Source organism: Harpegnathos saltator, unplaced genomic scaffold (genome assembly GCF_003227715.2).
Source record: "Harpegnathos saltator strain DR-91 unplaced genomic scaffold, Hsal_v8.6 scaffold376, whole genome shotgun sequence".
NCBI lineage: Eukaryota > Metazoa > Arthropoda > Insecta > Hymenoptera > Formicidae > Harpegnathos > Harpegnathos saltator.
Window position 1 is genome coordinate 78,215 of NW_020230179.1, and position 17,292 is coordinate 95,506.

At 46.5% G+C, this 17,292-nt stretch overlaps 1 protein-coding gene across 1 annotated transcript in view; it reads left to right on the forward strand.

Moving 5' to 3' along the window:
* The first annotated feature begins 581 nt into the window (after nt 1–581).
* The window catches only part of RhoGAP102A (Rho GTPase activating protein at 102A), a 42,928-nt gene continuing 26,217 nt past the window's right edge, over nt 582–17,292 (forward strand). The window contains exons 1-3 of the mRNA XM_019845525.2: nt 582–2,531; nt 9,614–9,770; nt 12,655–12,771. Coding sequence (XP_019701084.2) covers nt 582–2,531; nt 9,614–9,770; nt 12,655–12,771 — 2,224 coding nt within the window. The remainder of the gene's footprint in view (nt 2,532–9,613; nt 9,771–12,654; nt 12,772–17,292) is intronic.

The window sequence follows — 17,292 nt, forward strand, 5'->3', positions numbered from 1 at the left end:
CCTGAAACCTCATCACCTGGAGGATACGTCGTGTAACTGGAGCGAGCGGTAGTCTGGTGCTCGAAACTCCGCGGCTTCTTTTCGAAGCCGCTGACACCTCACTTGGCATTCGGGGGGACCAACGGAATCATCATCGTCCGAGAAAGAATCGCGTGATCTTTCCTCCTTCTCCCCCTCTCTCTCTCTCTCTCTCTCTTTCTCTCTCTCTCTCTTTCTCTCTCTCGAAATCGTCTGCTTCTGCAAGCAGCGTCACAAAGTGCACCGAGCATCGAAGTGCAGTGGTGCATCATCCTACACGAGACGTTCCGTTTCGCCCGATGTGTCCTCCCGATCGAACGATGACGGATCGTCGCGAGTGACAAGAGGGAGATATATATATATATATACACATATACGTACAAATATATGTACAAGCATACATACACATTTGACACACATACGCACACCACCTGGTATGGTACAGCGAGTCCGCGACGGGAAGCTGGAGGACGACTGACGCGAGTCGTCGGTTGTCGTGCACAAGCAGGAGGTAGAATCCCGCGAAGGTGGTTCGCGTGGCGAGGAAGGAGAAGGACGCGACGATGGCGGAGCGTCCCGGCGGCAGGAGACGCTCGCGTCGCGACAGCATGGACACCGGAAGCTCGATACGCGGCACTCCGGCGACCTCGAAGGAACGCAGGACCAAACGCTCCAGCAAACCGTCCAAGGAGCGATGGCTGCTGACGAGGAAGACGTGGCGGTACATGGCGGACGCCGGCAGACGCCTCATCCCGGACGGCACGCACAATCGCTCGGAGGATATCCCGAAGATCGAGCAATACTTCCAGGAGGTGTGCCAGAAGGAGCCGCGCTTCCTGCTCTGGAGGAAAGCCTCGTATCCCGGCACCTTGGGCTTCCGGGCTCCGAGACGTCGGCGGCAGATTAAAGGCGGCAGCTGCCGGACCCAGGCCAGCTCGGCCGATGAAGCCGACGACGTCAGGAGCTCGCCTCAGAACTTCGTCCTTCGCGCGACCACGTCTGGCAAGTTTGATCTAGCCAAGGCGAAGAGAGAATGGCTGCTGACGTCAGGCAGCGGCGGCGGCGGCGGCGGCGGCGGCGGCGACGGCGGCGGCGGCGGCAGCACGCCGTCGAGCCCGGTGATGCGTCGCAAGACGTCTCAGGAGGACACCGAGGCTAAAGAATTGGCAGACATGCTACAAAAGTACCTGAACATGCAGGCTGACACGGCTCACCCGGCGGCGAGGACGAGCGCCAAGTCGTCGGAGGCAGCCGCCGAGCAGACGGAAGGGAAGGAACCCTTCGATTATCGCAGCCTGATAGATAAGCTTCAGCAGCACCTGGACCTGATCGTAGCGCAGACTAGGCGCGAAGAGCCGGCTTCTTCTCGCCAGAGCTCCTCCGCCGTGAAGAACGTCGCTCCGACGTCGTCGTCTGTGTCGTCTTATCAGGGCGATTACGTGCACAAGTCGCTGATGGAGACGTTGGGTCGTTATTACAGCAAGTCCTCCTCTCGGGAACACGTGATCTCCGACATCCTGACCGACCGGAAGCTCTTGGAGAAGCTCTACTTCGACCTGAGATGCACCAGAGGCTTCAGAGGGCCTCGAGCGACTGGTGCGTACACCACGCCGTCTACTCGATGGTGGGGTCATCAGAGAGGCAAGCCGCAGAGAGGCAAAGAGTCCGACAGTTGGTCAGCCGGCAAGAGAGAGCCGATCTCGCCGCCGCCTCTGATCGCCGTCCAAGAACCCAGCACCGACCGAGGTTTCTTCGACGATGGCGTGCAAACCGAGCCGGTGCCGCGAGCCGTTCTCGACGCGATTCTCCTCGAGAGGGAAAAGGAGGACACGTCGAAGGAGTCGAAGGACTCGCAAAAGCCCAGCGGACGAAGGCGCAGCAGCGTCGACAACGACGACGTGTCGCCGTCCGTCAGCGACACCATCAAGAGGTACTTGAGAATGGCGCGGAAGAAGTCGATGGACGCGGACAAGGTCGACCGGTTCAAGCGGGTCAACTACGACCGGAACCTGCGCAATATCAAGGCCAAGGGCGAGATCACCAAGCCCGGCGACGACGACGGCAACAGCAAGGGTTGCCAGACGGAGGAGAACTGGGCTGTGAATTATCGGGAGATGTCCTCCTCCGCGGACGCGCCGCCGTCCGAGAACCTGTCGGACGCCGACACGACCACGTCAGCCGCGAGCCGAAACGCCAGCTCCCGGAGCAGCATCGACGCCGGCCTCGGCTCCGAGGAGCCGTCCACCCCGAAGCAACCCCATCACCATCAGTCCTTCCTGTCCCACTTCCTGCACGGTTCCAACGCGCATAAGGATAAGCCGCACTCCGCGCCCGGTTCGCCGGCACTCACGTCTGCCTCCACCAATTCCGCAGGTGGCACCGCGATGCAGAAGAGCAAGTCCTCGAGCAGCGTGGTCCATCACGGCAGCCGGCTGGTGGCGAAGAAGATCTGGCGCTCCAGGAGCAAGAGCACGTCCAGGGCGTCGCATCAGCCGTCCGTGTGGACTCCTCAGGTGAGTGCTCTGCTTCAGCTTTTCAGTGTATCCCGCGTATATTCGTGCTCGATTTGTGGAATATTGTGGAGGAGTTTCAGTCTCGGCTGCTGAAAGCTCTCGACAGTCCGCTCGCTTCGCACATCAAAATTGCTGATTCCGCACAATATATTGAAAGCCGGCTCTGCTTCATGCTTGATGTGCATGTGTGTGTGTGTGAAATTTTAATATTGTGTAGGAGTTGATGAGGCTTGAATATTGATGGAATTTTAACGCGAAGAGGATCAGGCAAGTCGGACGATTAATGGAGTGCTGTGATTGCCTTATCGAACTAAATTTGGAATTCGTTTCACACACACACACACACACAAACGAGAGATTAAGATAACACGAGAATCTTACCGAAAGAACCGGGACGACTACAGCCCTGAAATCGAGTTCGTTTAACTCTATTAACGCTCTGCACGTCTCCGACTCTGCTCTTTTTCGCACGCGAAGCACACAAAAGCGGTCTCTCTCTCTCTCTCTCTCTCTCTCTCTCTCTCGGTGCACTTGCGGCAAGTGCGGACTCGCGATAATCAGACTTATTAAGCGCGCGCGTAGAGCTTCCTCCGCCACTTCGGAGATAAGGAGAGACCGGGAGAGCAGAAGCGAAATGCGTCTTCTGGAAGTTATATTAGATGCGTCCCGAGGACACACACACTTTCCAACGTGCTACAGTACGCGCATTCTTTGGCGTCTCCGCGAAATTAGCGAAAAGCTCGATAAAAAGGAACAGTGGATGCCGTGAATTTGGCATAGACCCGCATTTTCGTAATGCGCTCGCTGGCGGTGATCTCCACGTTACGCGAGGCAGGAATATCTTTCCGCGGCGTGGATTCCGCGCCGCGCGTACGTGTATTCGGCGGAACTCCGGCCGGTCTCGCGGAAAAAGTCGAGGGGAAAGTCGATGCGTGTCTGGGATCGATCGGACGTGTCGGCCGACGGGAAGGTTATTTACGTTCCGACGGTGTGACTCCAACCTGTTACGCTTCCTCTATAAACATGATAACACGCCACGCGTCTACAAGTGATCTATCTAAAGCGGCCGCCGACAGCCTCTAATGCGGAGAGGATAGCGAAGTCGCCCGATAACTCTCGACTGACAAGTGTCTTTCCTTACTCCCGGCGTTTCTGATATTTATATTTGCATCGTAAACTGCTGCGCAAGGAGCTCCTCTCGACGACGTACCGAAATTTATTAGCGCCGCTCCCATAGTAGTCTGCGACGGGGCAAATTTCGCCGGGCGGTGCGAATTCCACGTCGCGCGTCGGTTTCCCTCGCGTTTGCGGCGAAACTTCACTCGGCCTTGGAATTACTTCGTGCAGAATTTCTCCAGAAATTAAAGAAGTCTATTTTGGAGTATTCTATCTATTTAAGTTCTCAACTTAAGAGAAAGTGAGATACGTATATATATATACCGACGTCTGTGCGCGCGTTTCTGCTAGAGTCCGTTAAGACGCCCAATTTTCAACTGTAATATTCGCCGTGTGTGACACAGAAATGTCGGCGCAAATAGCCCTTTCGCGCGAATACCTCTCGACTTGTTCGCGGAACGTGGCCGTTTCCAGAACTGAGGGCCGCTTCTCTCGGCACGCGGCATGCCCGGTTAATCATCGCGCCCGTTGATCTGACCGCGTATCTCCTTTCTTCCTTCGACACCTCCTTATCCTCGGCGTCTAAGCACGCGAAAGATGCGAAGGGGGAAGACGCAAAAGAAGAAAAAGGGGGTCGACCTTGCGGCAGACGCTCTCGTTAAGCGGTAAGCGCGATAACCAATTTAGGGCCTCGGAATTTCGCTGGCGCCGCCAGAAATAGTCAGCCAACGGCGGTGTGTATAAACTATACTTAACCCCTGCTACTACTACTCGGATATACCAACACCGAAGCTGAAGGCTACTACCACCGTTACTACCTCCGCGTCCATGCTATTCTCACGTGGCGCTCCTCCTCCGTTATTCCGGCGAATAATCCGCCGCGAGTTCGCGGAAAGCGAAAGGAAAGCTCTCTCTCTCTCTCTCTCTCTCTCTCTCTCTCTCTCTCTCTCTCTCTTTCTCTCGTTGTCGCAGCGCCGCGTCGCACAGTGAGGCCAGATGATATTTTTTGTTTCAAAATTCTCTAGAGACCTGAATTTCCAACCGATCATCGACACCACAATGGATGAGGGGTTGATCCTGAATATATTCCAAAGAGATCTGTCTAGCCGAAATTTCGAAAAAATTATTGGTTCAGGGTTCATCGGTTTAGGGTTTGTCTTAAAAGTTTGTAGTTTAAAGTACAGTGTCTTGGGTCTAGCTGTGGCTAGATTGGGTTCTTGGGCTATTTGGGTCTCTTAATACATACGGCTTCATGCATCCACGAGCTAAAAAATTCTCGGATTGATAGATTCCTAGATTGAAAGACTCAAAATCCTTCGGTTTTGTGCTTATCGGGTCTATATTTGTTGTTTTTGTATTTTGGACATATGAGTTTTGGGGTAATGGGTTTCTGGTTCAAGATCGATATATCTCGAGGTGTCCGTTGATTGGTTTCATAGTTTCAATCCGCTGAATACGCTATTAGATAGAAATAAGTGTCGAATAATGAGTATTTCACAAGTTTCTCGCGTTTAACGATAATTTTTCCTCTTTTGGGGCTAGTAATTCGAGAAAACAATTTTCTTTTTTAATTTTGGCAAGACAGATCTCTTCGGAATTTATCTAGGATCAACCTCATCCATCGGTGTCGATGATCGGTTGGAAATTCAGATCTCTAGAGAATTTTGAGAACCAAAGAATGTCATCTGGCTCCATTGTGCGTCGGTCGGAAAACACCGGCGTTTGCATCTCGTGAAATTACGTTGCTCGTCTAGCCTCAGCTCGTCTAGCCTTAAAATTAATTATCTCCTCGATAAAGGAGAAGAAATGTCGCGCTGGTCGTCCGGCAGCTTTTAGATCTCCCATGGAAATGAACATTGATTTACGTTTCGCACAGAACGTCCCGCGAGAGACGTTCCTCTTCGCGGTGAATAACAGACGATACTTATCGTCCGGTCTCACTCCTCCGAAACTATTTATGTCTCGACATTTTTCTCACGGGGAGAAAATCGCTTCGCTCGCGAGTGAGGAAACGCCGGACACCGTCCAACTAGCGAGTTCCTCTCGCGTAGCACTGATCTCGCTGATTACATTGCTTCGAGATTTACAATTTCGTCGACATTAAAGTGGTCTCGCACGTGCGAGCGAGCATTGCGTTATCTACTTGTCGCAGTCGAGCAAGATAGTGCGAGCGAAAGAAATAGTTTGACCAGGCGAGGGACGATAGCACGAAGCGAAATTGCCGTCGTTCCACGGGCCGTTCGCATTTGCATGGGAGACGAGGTCCGTCCTATATATTCTGTCTTTATCTAGAAAATGCGGTTTCGTTCAACCTTTCCTTGAACATCACCCACTACCCCCGTTTAATCTTCGTGCACCCACCGCGGGGTACGTCTCTTACGTACGTCCGCAGACTACGGAATATGAAACAGGAGTAACAAAATTCGCCTGGGCCGGTTAACAGGCAAGTCACGAACTTTTTCGACCCTAACTCCTTCTTCCCTTCCCCCGCATTATCGCGTTAATTTCCAAATACCCGTCGCGTCGAAGGCCGCGGCAGCGTCTCGTCGGGAAATAAGGTAACTGCACAGAATAATAAGCGCACGTCACTTTGAGCAGCCCTTCTCAGCAGCAGACGACATCAACGGATGAGAATAATGTTTTTTTGATACGTCTCCTTCCTTGCAATGTTAAATATTAAAAGTTGCAACTTTGTACATAAGGTAAACGACCCAGTATCCGACCACTTTGAAAAAAGATATTTACTATTTATTTTAACAATAATGAATGAAAGTGATAATTGTTGTGTACAAAAAACCCCAATATTTGACGATTAGTTGGGAAAAAATATACCAATTTGACACTTTTGTGTTAAAATAAAAATCAATTAAATAAATATGCATCTGTAGTTTGGCAAAATAATGGTCAATCGTTAATAAATTCATTAAAACATAGCATCTATATTTATATTATTTCCCGTTGACACATATTTCATTAACAGTAGATGTATACATTGGTTTAAATCATTTTTCTCTACTTGAGGAAATCTTCGGGAAAGTTTTCGAATAAATGCAAATATTTATATCAAAATTATTCTTAATATTATATATTGTATTTTTTGTGACGACTTACGCGCTTAAACGTCCGGTTACTGGGACATTTACCGTATATCGTGAAGTTTTAGAAACTCTTTTGCTAACAGTTGTCTCTTTCACAAGAGGAAACATAGACATGGTATATCTAGGCTGCGCGTTCTCCCAAATTTCAAGAGTGGGGGTATAACTCTCGGAGAAAAGAAAACACTCTGTTTTTACTGTTCGTTCTCTCTCGCACATTGCTGGTGGAAGGGGAATAGGGGAATAGGTGGTTACTGTACAGCAACTGCCTCCCCTATACCCCTTCTATCGGGACTGTGCGAGAGAGAACGAACAGTAAAAACAGGGTGCTTCCTTCTCTCCGAGAGTTGCATCCCCACTCCTCGAACACGCAGTCTAGATATATTATGTCTATGAGAGGAAGTATCAGAGAATAGACGAGGCTTTAATGCTTATATATTGTGGGAAAGAAAATTAATCCGTTGTTTTTAGATATAATTCAATTATTATGTCAATTATCATTTTAATTGTTATTTTTAAATACCATTTTGAGAAAAAAAATCTTCTATTACCAGCTTCCTCAGGATGAACGTTGACTCTGCTGTTATTAAAGGAGCAGTAAAATTAAGAGGCAATTTTTTAATGCAATTGAATTATTATTCCAATTATTAGTTTTAAGCATAACTTTGCGAGGAGTAATTCTCTCTAATACCAGCTTTCTCAGAACGAACGTTGACTCTTCTATTATTAAAGGGGTAGTGAAATTAAAAGGCAATTTCCAGTTTCCACTGGAGTGTTTGCGACAAAATTACCACTTCGCCATTGTGATGTTATATTTAGCAGCGTGATAGTTAGGAAATCAAAATCTATTCTTATCTGTCTGAAATACACTTTAATTATGCCATTTTGTTTTGTTGAATTTTCGTGCCACGGTGAAAAGACTGTGAAAAATCTGGATTAAAAGCGGAACAATTAATTGCGAAATATTCTCTCGGACTTTCCCGTCCGCGTTGTCTCATTGCTGCGTATTTATTTCCGTTTACCGCAGGTGGAACGATGTGTACTACGTCGCACGTTTCGAAGTACGTTTCGAGACTCGCACGAAAAGGGAGAAAGGAACGAGCGTTAGCAAAATTGTTTGTTGCTGAATAACAGTGACCGTTATATATTCGTCCTTTTCTTCGCTGACAAATTGGAAGAGAGCAACGTTGTAGACAACAGGGCAATGCATTTGCTAGCGGTTTGAATAAGCGAAGAACGATAGGCGAATGTCGTTCCCGTTCCTATCGGGGGCTTTCAAAAGCGCAAAACTTCGCGGATTGCACGCGCCGTTGCAGCGGGAGTGATTTTTACGTTTCGTCAACGTTCTCCCCAACGTCGCTTTGTTTTTTCGTCCGGACGTAACGTAATTTGACGCCTCTCTGGCCCGCGACTGATAAGTTCATGAATGCGAGGGTAGCCGTTGAATGGCAGGGTAGCTTCCCCGCAATTTTTATCGAATAGAAGCTGATAAGATTGACATTTGCCGGGGTTTCCCTCCACAAGAAAGCGGAAGCAGCGAGAAATGACTTTGATAGAAGAAAATAGATCAAGCGTACAGATAATCCAGGGGTTCGTTAAGGATGTGCACGAAATATTGCAATTAATAACCTACGATGTTATAATACATCCTCGCTAGAGTTCCGCGACCAAAGTGTGAAACATAAACGCAAACATAATTCCCAAACGGTTACAGAGTAAACTCTGCGAAATAAATTGGAGGACATGTTGACAAGTAATAAATGATTCGAAATGTACATGTTTGAAATTTTATTTGCTTCCTGTTGCTTATTTGCTTTTTCATCATTTCTCTGGATCATCCATCCGTTTCGTAATTTTTGCCATCGTGCATTTACCATCACATGGATTGTTAATGTGTGCGAAAAGGTAATTTTCAATTTTCGCTCGGGAAACTCTCCAGATTTCAGCGACGCGAAATTCGAACGCGTTTCGAGAAGAGAAACTCTCGCTGTAAATACAGTGAGAGGGCAGAATTCAATTCAACCGATATTCTCGATTCTCGCGACGATTATGCGCGCGAATATCGTGCGCTGATCGTCGTATCAATCGAGCCGACGACGGTTCATTGTTTCCAAATTTCCGCGTATAATTTAAATAAACTTGGCTCGATGGCACGGCGCGTTCTCGGAAGCGTGCGCGCGCGCGCGCGCGAGCAAAATATTCAGACAATTTCATCTCTAGCAAGATTAACTCGATCTCCTCCGCGAAGTGGAAGGAAAATGTATGAGTTATGGCCTGTCATATCGCGTCTTCTCGTTGCATCTCGCATTTCCTCAATATTACACCTCGTCCTGTTTATCTCTCGGGTAAGCCGTGGCTTTTCGTTGATCCATCGCGAAAGTTTCGTCAGAGTCTCGTGAAACGTAGTTAATGAGCCAGGATACGTGTCGCAGGACCGTCGTCCTCGCACTTGCCGTAAACTTGCCGAATTTCTATCGCACTCCCACGTTACAAACATTATTATACACACGCTTCGCGAGTCGCGGCAATTCGCAGACAACGCGCGGCTCCGCGCTGCGCGCTGCGCGTTGCGTGAATTCATAAATTTTAATTTCGCGAATTTACATGGCAAGATTAATTTGAATAATCGTTGCATGATAACGAGGCTCGCGTCTGGAATTATTAATCCCGTTCGGAAATCCCGTCGCGTACGACGAGAGATATTCCGCGCCGCGCTTAATACCTCGCACGCTCCGCGATGTCCGCGAGACGGAGACTCGTGACGCTTTCGCAGGATCCGTCAGCGAGGATCTGTCAAGTGCAAGCGCGACTTGCGACTGATCCGCCGGTTGCTGCCCGGAAAGTGATATCAACCATTCCCCCTTGTCGCAGGGAAAATGCACCTGGGCAGGCACGACGAATCGGCGCGTGACCCTGCAGGACACGCAGCTGCGGACGCTGTCCGAGATCGAGAGGAAGGTCCTCTGCAAGGTGGCGGTTGCGAAGCTTCAAGCTCTCAACCTGGGTGTGCACATCAGGCCGCCGAGCGGTGAGTCTTATTTATGCCAAAGTTGAGGAATGTTGAGCGGGAGAAAAAAGACCTCGGGCGTTCTCGCCAAGAGAGAAGAAGCAGAAGCGTGTTTGATTTATCATGCCGCTGCAAGCGTAGAATCTCGATTTGCAACGTCCCGAGTTCACCGAGCGGCCAATGCGTGCAAGATACCGCTTACTCGAGTGCGCCGCGCGTAATCGTAATCGGAATTAAAGTCTGTTTTGCCGATAAGGCACTCATAATGTCATTTCAATTTACGTATAATGTCACGTCGCAGTCGCGAGCCGTCGAGTTTTCTCGCGTGTTTTTCTCGGCTCGCTCGTCAAAGCGACATTCGCGGTCTCGCCGAGCGCGCCTCGCCGAGCGGTTCCGCGTTCCGTTCCTCGCGAGTCACGAGGAGTCCCACCACCGCGCGTAATTCCATTAAGGCCATCTGCGTGTTAAGGCCACGCTACGTTAATCCGCGGGGTGTTATCGCGAGCGAGGAGCGAAGGCGAGGAAAGGAGGCAACAACGACGTCCGCCGAAATTCCAGGCGTATTTAACGCGCAGCCCCCGCTAGTTTCTATTTAACAAACACCGACGAGGCTCATGAATTTCTCGGATGCTTTTATACGCTCCGCAGAATCGAATCCTTATGCCCTCTCTCATCAACGCTCCCCGGCGCGCGAGCGAGGCGCTTCCTTCTTCAGCGAATTAACCCAGCCGTCGGTATCGCAGAAATTCCTTCTCGCCGCTCTCCGCTGTGCTCCTCTCTTCCTCCCCCCTGCCCCGCAGTGCGCACATTTTTACGATGAAAGCGATCCTCTTCGACATCGCGGAGTCGTCCTGCGTAAAATGGATCGCGCGCGACTCTTGGAGGATAAATCGAAGATCCGAGAGTCTCGTCTCGAGACGCACGAATAAGGAATCCCTTTGTCAAGCGCAGTCTTTTGTCAAGTACTTTTTTACTTTACTTTACTTTAAAGGCCTTTGCCTAACGTAAAAAAGCGTTAACCGTAATCGTAATTTTAGTAGTTTCCAACACATACAGAGTAACGCAGTCGTAACTTTAAGACAGAATTTCACTTGCGTTACTCTATTATAATAAAGTATCTGTTGGACATTACTAAAATTACGATTACGGTTAACGCTGTTTTAGCGTGCAAAGGCCCTTAGTGTATAAATTTAAATGTAGTGACCATTTTTCTGAGAAATTCAAATTGTGACTCGCGCTTGAAATTAGCCGGATAACTCGATGCCGGGTTCCGGTTTCCTCGGTGCCGGCCGGATTTTCGCCGGTTTCTCCTCCATTCCTCGATTCCTCGATGGTGTCGATAAGCGCGTGACCCTGAAACGACCTCCCGTCACCTTCGCACCTGGCGGGAAGGATAATAGGGAAGAAATAAAATGTTGGAATTTCGTTGGTATCTCTCTCAAAGAGATCTCACTTTGGCACCTATCGCGAAGACATGGCGCCGTTCGGCTGTCTCGTCTGAAGACTCCAGATGATTGACGTGTTTATGGTTACGAGAGCGTCCGCTCTCTCGCCTTTACGACGGAGCGTCCACTCGAATTTCGATGTCTCTCCTCTCTCGCGGAGCTCTCTCGTCCGTCTGCGATAGCACGCGCGCGAGCGAGAGGGCCGGAATGCGATGAACGCGCGCGGACGCCGCGCTCGTTAAAGCGGCATTGTATTGCAAATAGAATGTGTCATAGAATGACTATGAATAACTGCGTTATAATAGAAACGGCGACGCGGGCGGCGTGCGCCCGCGGTGGAGAGAGAGAGAGAGAGAGAGAGAGAGAGAGAGAGAGAGAGAAAGAGAGATAGAGAGTGCAAGGAACTCCCATCGCAATAAGTCTCGCGTTGATTAACTCCGGCACTCTCGCTTTTCATCCGGAATCGCAGCTCAGCCGCAGGGAACGCATGGAAGGAGAGCGCAGAAGCGCGACGCGCAGGAATGGCCCGGTTAGAATTCGAGATTTATTCAGCAGCGCTAATAAGAGAGGCGAGCGCTGCTTCTGACGTGCGCGCGGTGAATAATAAAAGCAGACCGCGACGAAGTCTCCCTTTAGAACGTAATAAGTTTGCACGATCCGCCCTCATTATTTGTTTCGCGCGTTAAAACGAGCGCTCGTTGGCTCTTATCAGCGCTCTTTTAAATTTCGCCCTCCTTCCCTTCCAGAACCTGCTTTAATTCCATTGAAAATTGCCGGGAAAGAAAATCCGAGTACGAGGAAACGGAGGTAACCTGTAACCGGTTGTTCGAAATTCTTCGTACTTTTGAACACGCAAACAATTCCGCTCGCGCAGCGCAGCGAGTGAAATTTCCTCGTCGCGGAAATCATCGGAATCCGGAAAAATGACGAGTTATCGAGCTCGAATGCGGATATTTTATTGCGCCGCCGGGACAAAAATGTTATTGTCGTTACGTGAGAGGCGCGACATAGATGAAAAGTGGAATTCATGAATCTCCCGATCCCGCGTGGCTCGCGCGCGCTCGGTCGGAGCCGACTTTTGCGAGGAACTCCGCTCGGAGCTCTGGATGTAATTAACGCGGCGTTATTTCCGTCCTGCGAGACGTAGAAAAACGTGAAACGAAGATAATTCGTACGGGAAACGGAGGTAATTGTCCAACCCCATCTCGGGGAGAATCGTGTCCCCTTTATTCTCGCCCGAGACGAGGGTTTATAAAATTATCAACCGGCAGCTTCGACACGCCGCGGATTTACTTCGGAACGGTCGTTCGACATGAATTATTCCGGCACGGCAGACAAACGCGGATACCGTTTGAATTCTACGAGCGGCCTGCATAATGTAACGCTAAAAACTCAAGAAACGAGCAGAATGTGTCTCGGAATACATTTGTCAGGTCATTTCTCTCCGCGTTTCTTTCCAGAATCGGTCGGCAGCGGGTCGGCGACCACGAAGCCGAAGAGACGGGCGTATCTGCTGAAGAGGAAAGCACTCACAACCGGCTTCTTCGACAATAAAGGGAAGGACGAGAAGGAAAAGGGTGAGCACAAAGCACGATTACCGGTTAATCACGCGGCCGTCGTCGCCGGCTGCTTTTTCCTCCACGCTGAGGGATAATCGAGCGCTTGGAATATATAAACTTTCGCAGTGACGTTATTTATACCGCGGCCTACATTTATCTTCCGCAATTAGAGCCCTCTTTCTCTCTCTCTCTCTCTCTCTCTCTCTCTCTTTCTCTCTCTGTCTTTCTTTCTCTCTATCTCTTCGCGAACGAATGAGACGCCCCCGTTCGATATTGAATTGCGATTTTCGCGACGAAAGGAGTGCGGGGGGGGGGGCCGTTCAGATCTCGCGCGGGTTCAACGTAACGGTTAACGTCCACTAAACGAGGCCCTCTAATTATTTCGAAGAGTCCTTCTGCTCTTGCAAGGTAGAAACTCGCGATAACGAGTGGTCTAAAAATGACTTTGTCAACGTCGACGGGAATGAAATCGGCACGGTGCGTCGGTAAAAGTAATCAAGGATGGACATATAACAAAACTTCGCTCGCACGCATTACGTCGCAAAGGGTAAGATCTGTCTTTCTCGAAGAGTACGCATGCGATTGATACATGCTCGCAACGTGAGGGTTATACTTCTACGCTCGCCGATTCCACAGAGCCCCCGAAAAATCACCCCAAAAGAAAGTAATTTTAGAACGGAATCATCTAAATTTTAGAGAATTTTATTCTTATATATGGCCTCAAGAGGATTCCTCTAAGATTAAGAGGAAAATATTATAAATACATTATTCTTAAAGTTAGAGCAATTATATATGTATAATGCAAATCTTATTGATTTTAATATAAATTTCCTCTTATATACAGATTGTTTAATCCTTTTTTAAGAGAATTATTATTTATTCTCACTTTACTTCTCTTTATTCTTACTTTAATTTATTCTTACTTATTCTTACTATTTATTCTTACTTTATTCTTGCTGGTTATACTAATTAATTTGCAAAAAATTATTATAATGTATAACGAAAAGTAATATACAGGGTGTCCGAAAAATCGCCTACTCCACTTCAGGAGGTGATTTGGGATCCAAAAACAAGCAAAAAAGTTCATACAAACATAGGTCCGGAAATAAGCCGTTTCCGAGTTATAGCCACTTTTATGTTCAAAAATCGTAATTTAGAATCCGCTTGGCATCCCTCTTTCTTAATTATTTCTTAAATTAAAAATTTTTATTTTTTAATTTTTATTTGTTATTTTTATTTAATTTTTAATTTTCAATTTTTATTTTTAAATTTTTATTTTTAATTTTTCTTTAATTATAATTTTTTTAGTTCTTTTCAATTTTTCAATATTTGTAAATACGATTACATTATTTTTAAAAGAAATCAGCTGGTTTCACGACTACTTAAAGTCAGTTGTCTTCGCGACTATCCAAATCAGTTGGTTAGGTTAGGTTGCCTGGCCCCCAAGATCACCAGACATGAATCCACTTGATTTTTATCTATGGGGTCATGTAAAATCAATTGTTTACAAAAATGCACCCAATAATATTGCTGATTTAAGACAAAGAATAATTCATGGATTTGAAGAAATAAGGAGGGATCCAAATTTTCAAAGTGTTCGGAATTCCTTTGATAGAAGAATAAGGGCTTGCATTCGTGCTGAAGGTGGTCATTTTGAACACCTTATTTAATTCGATTTAAATATCTGTTCATGTTTACTTTAAAAATAATATAATCGTATTTACAAATATTGAAAAATTGAAAAAAACTAAAAAAATTATAATTAAAGAAAAATTAAAAATAAAAATTTAAAAATAAAAATTGAAAATTAAAAATTAAATAAAAATAACAAATAAAAATTAAAAAATAAAAATTTTTAATTTAAGAAATAATTAAGAAAGAGGGATGTCAAGCAGATTCTAAATTACGATTTTTGAACATAAAAGTGGCTATAACTCGGAAACGGCTCATTTCCGGACCTATGTTTGTATGAACTTTTTTGCTTGTTTTTGGGTCCCGAATCACCTCCCGAAGTGGAGTAGGCGATTTTTCGGACACCTTGTATATATAGATATACTACTGGCTCCAGTTCTACGATAAATAGTTCTTCAATAAATAATACGAATGACATAAGATCATTATAACGAAGAAATTTTCAATCAATTTTGTTATGGATTTCATAGCTACAAAGATGTTCATCACAACCAATTGTGTGAAACATAGTTAAAAGAAAGAATATATTATTCAAACTTCTTGCAATATATTATAAACTGGTATTTGACCAAATATAGGTAAATTATCTTCGTTATATCTTACAGCAGCACACATACCTTTTATAAAAAGCTAAACTTTCATAAAAGTTCTAAACATTCTGAGCATATGATTATTTTTCGTTCATGTCTGGAAGTAGAGGGTAGAGCATGACTGAACAAAAGAAGCCGACTTTCAAATCAACACATTCCTCTTCATATTAGAGGAAAATTAATTGATATAAGAAGAAATCTTGAAATATATATAAGAGGAAGGACAGAATAATATCTGATAAATTTCAGATAAATGATTCATTTTAATCGCTTTACCGGAAGAGGAATCCTTTTCCCGTAAACGGCTTCGCTTAGAATATGAGACTACGGGAAAAATCACTTTACAAATAGAATACTTTTTTTTTGGGCGTAGAGACGCAGAATGTTACGCGAACTTGAAGCGTTACCTGGGGGCTGCCGGGGGCGGAGGGGAAACTCGGAGTCGCGGAAATTCGCGCGGGCGAATCAATAATTAAGTACGTGCGCAGTTTAATGTGCAGAGAGCCGTATTTAACGGGCGAGTTTATGGCGCAATTATTTGTTTGGAGAATAACTAGTCCAGTTATTTTCAGACAGACGCAATAGCGCTTTGCCGCGAACTTCGGGTGAGTGTTCTATCACCGATACGCCTTTACGAAATTCCTGCGCGTATGTGCGTAAATGTGCGTGATACTTATATATATATATATATATATATATATAAATTTTCACACACCCACCGAAGCCGCAACAAAAATAAATATTATTCTTGGGACAAATTTCTAGTCTATTTTCGTCGGCCGTCCTATCCCTGTTGTTGCGAATTCCTCGCGCTCGATCATTGTGAAAAGTACGCCAAATAAGCCGTCGCTGAACGAGCTTCACGTGCATGCGACAATCAGGCGGACGGGGACATTCGTCGCGCGGAACAAAGAACGACGATCACTTGGATATCCTTGCTCAATTTGGAATCAAAGATTGGAAATTATGTTATCTTCGTAAAGTGGGCACTGATCGCGCGTCGTTGGGCTGACGCGCAACTTCCGTGACGTGGCAACGCAAATTCGGCGCTTTCGCGGCCAGCTCGGCGCAATTCTCTTTCTTTCTTCCTTTTTTTTCCCAGCGCGTCGAGTGCTCTCACGCGAGTGGAATCGTCGCGAGCAAACTGCAATTTCCTGCGACAAGCCTCTCTCGAAAATGCGCCCACTGCATGTCCCGGCTTGTTCCACACTTCGTGACGGTATTCACCGCGCACTCTCATTCCGTCTCATTTCGCCGAACTAATTATGCGCCTCATGGCCGCGCGATTGCATTGTCGACGCTGTTTGCGCTGCACTCTCGCAGTCGCCTGCGACAGTTCAAATAAGAATCCTGGCGCGGGTGTATCGTGTAACGGGCGAATCGGCTCGCGATTACGGTAGGCGAGCGCGCGGAACGATTTCCCGTGTCGAGTTTCAGCCAACGCGCGACTTATGCCTCCGTGTTACTCAGCCATGATTTACAGATGCAAATTACCGCAAATACATTTTATTGCAAATACAAATACGATAGTACAACCGCGCGGGAGTACAATGCGCACGACACTCTCGAGAAAGCATCGCGGAACTTTAGCCGAACACGCAGTAACTATTCTCGGCTCTACTTAAGAGCGATCGTCGCAAAAGACGATAAAAAAAGTAAAGATAGATATACCGAGTAGCGCAAAGGAACGAAGAAAGTTAGGTAAAAATAGCAAATGGCGATAATTGGCCGATGCGTTTCCCATCGTCAAGAAACGGTGATGTCCCATGCTCTCTCTCTCTCTCTCTCTCTCTCTCTCTCTCTCTCTCTCTCCCTCCCGATTTGAATTTCTGCGAGTGATATCCGCACGCGAAAAGTAAAGTAATAACTAAATCGAAAGTCGAATTTGAGCTCCTTTTTGCTCATGAAAAGTGAATTCTCCACTTTGGGTTGTTTTATGAATATTACCTAAAAAAAGTAATTTCAGAGCAAGTGGAATCATTTAAATTTTAGAGAATTTTATTCTTATATATAGTCTCAAGAGGAGACTCTAAGATTAAGAGGAAAATATTATAAACACATTATTCTTAAAGTTAGAGGGATTATATATATATATATATATATATATATATAGATGTACTTCTGGCTCCAGTTCTACAATAAGTAAGCACGATTGAAATAAGATCATCATAACAAATAAATTTCCAATCAGTTTTGTTGTGGACTTCGTACCTACAAAGATGTTTGTCATAACCAATTGTATGAAACCATAGTTAAA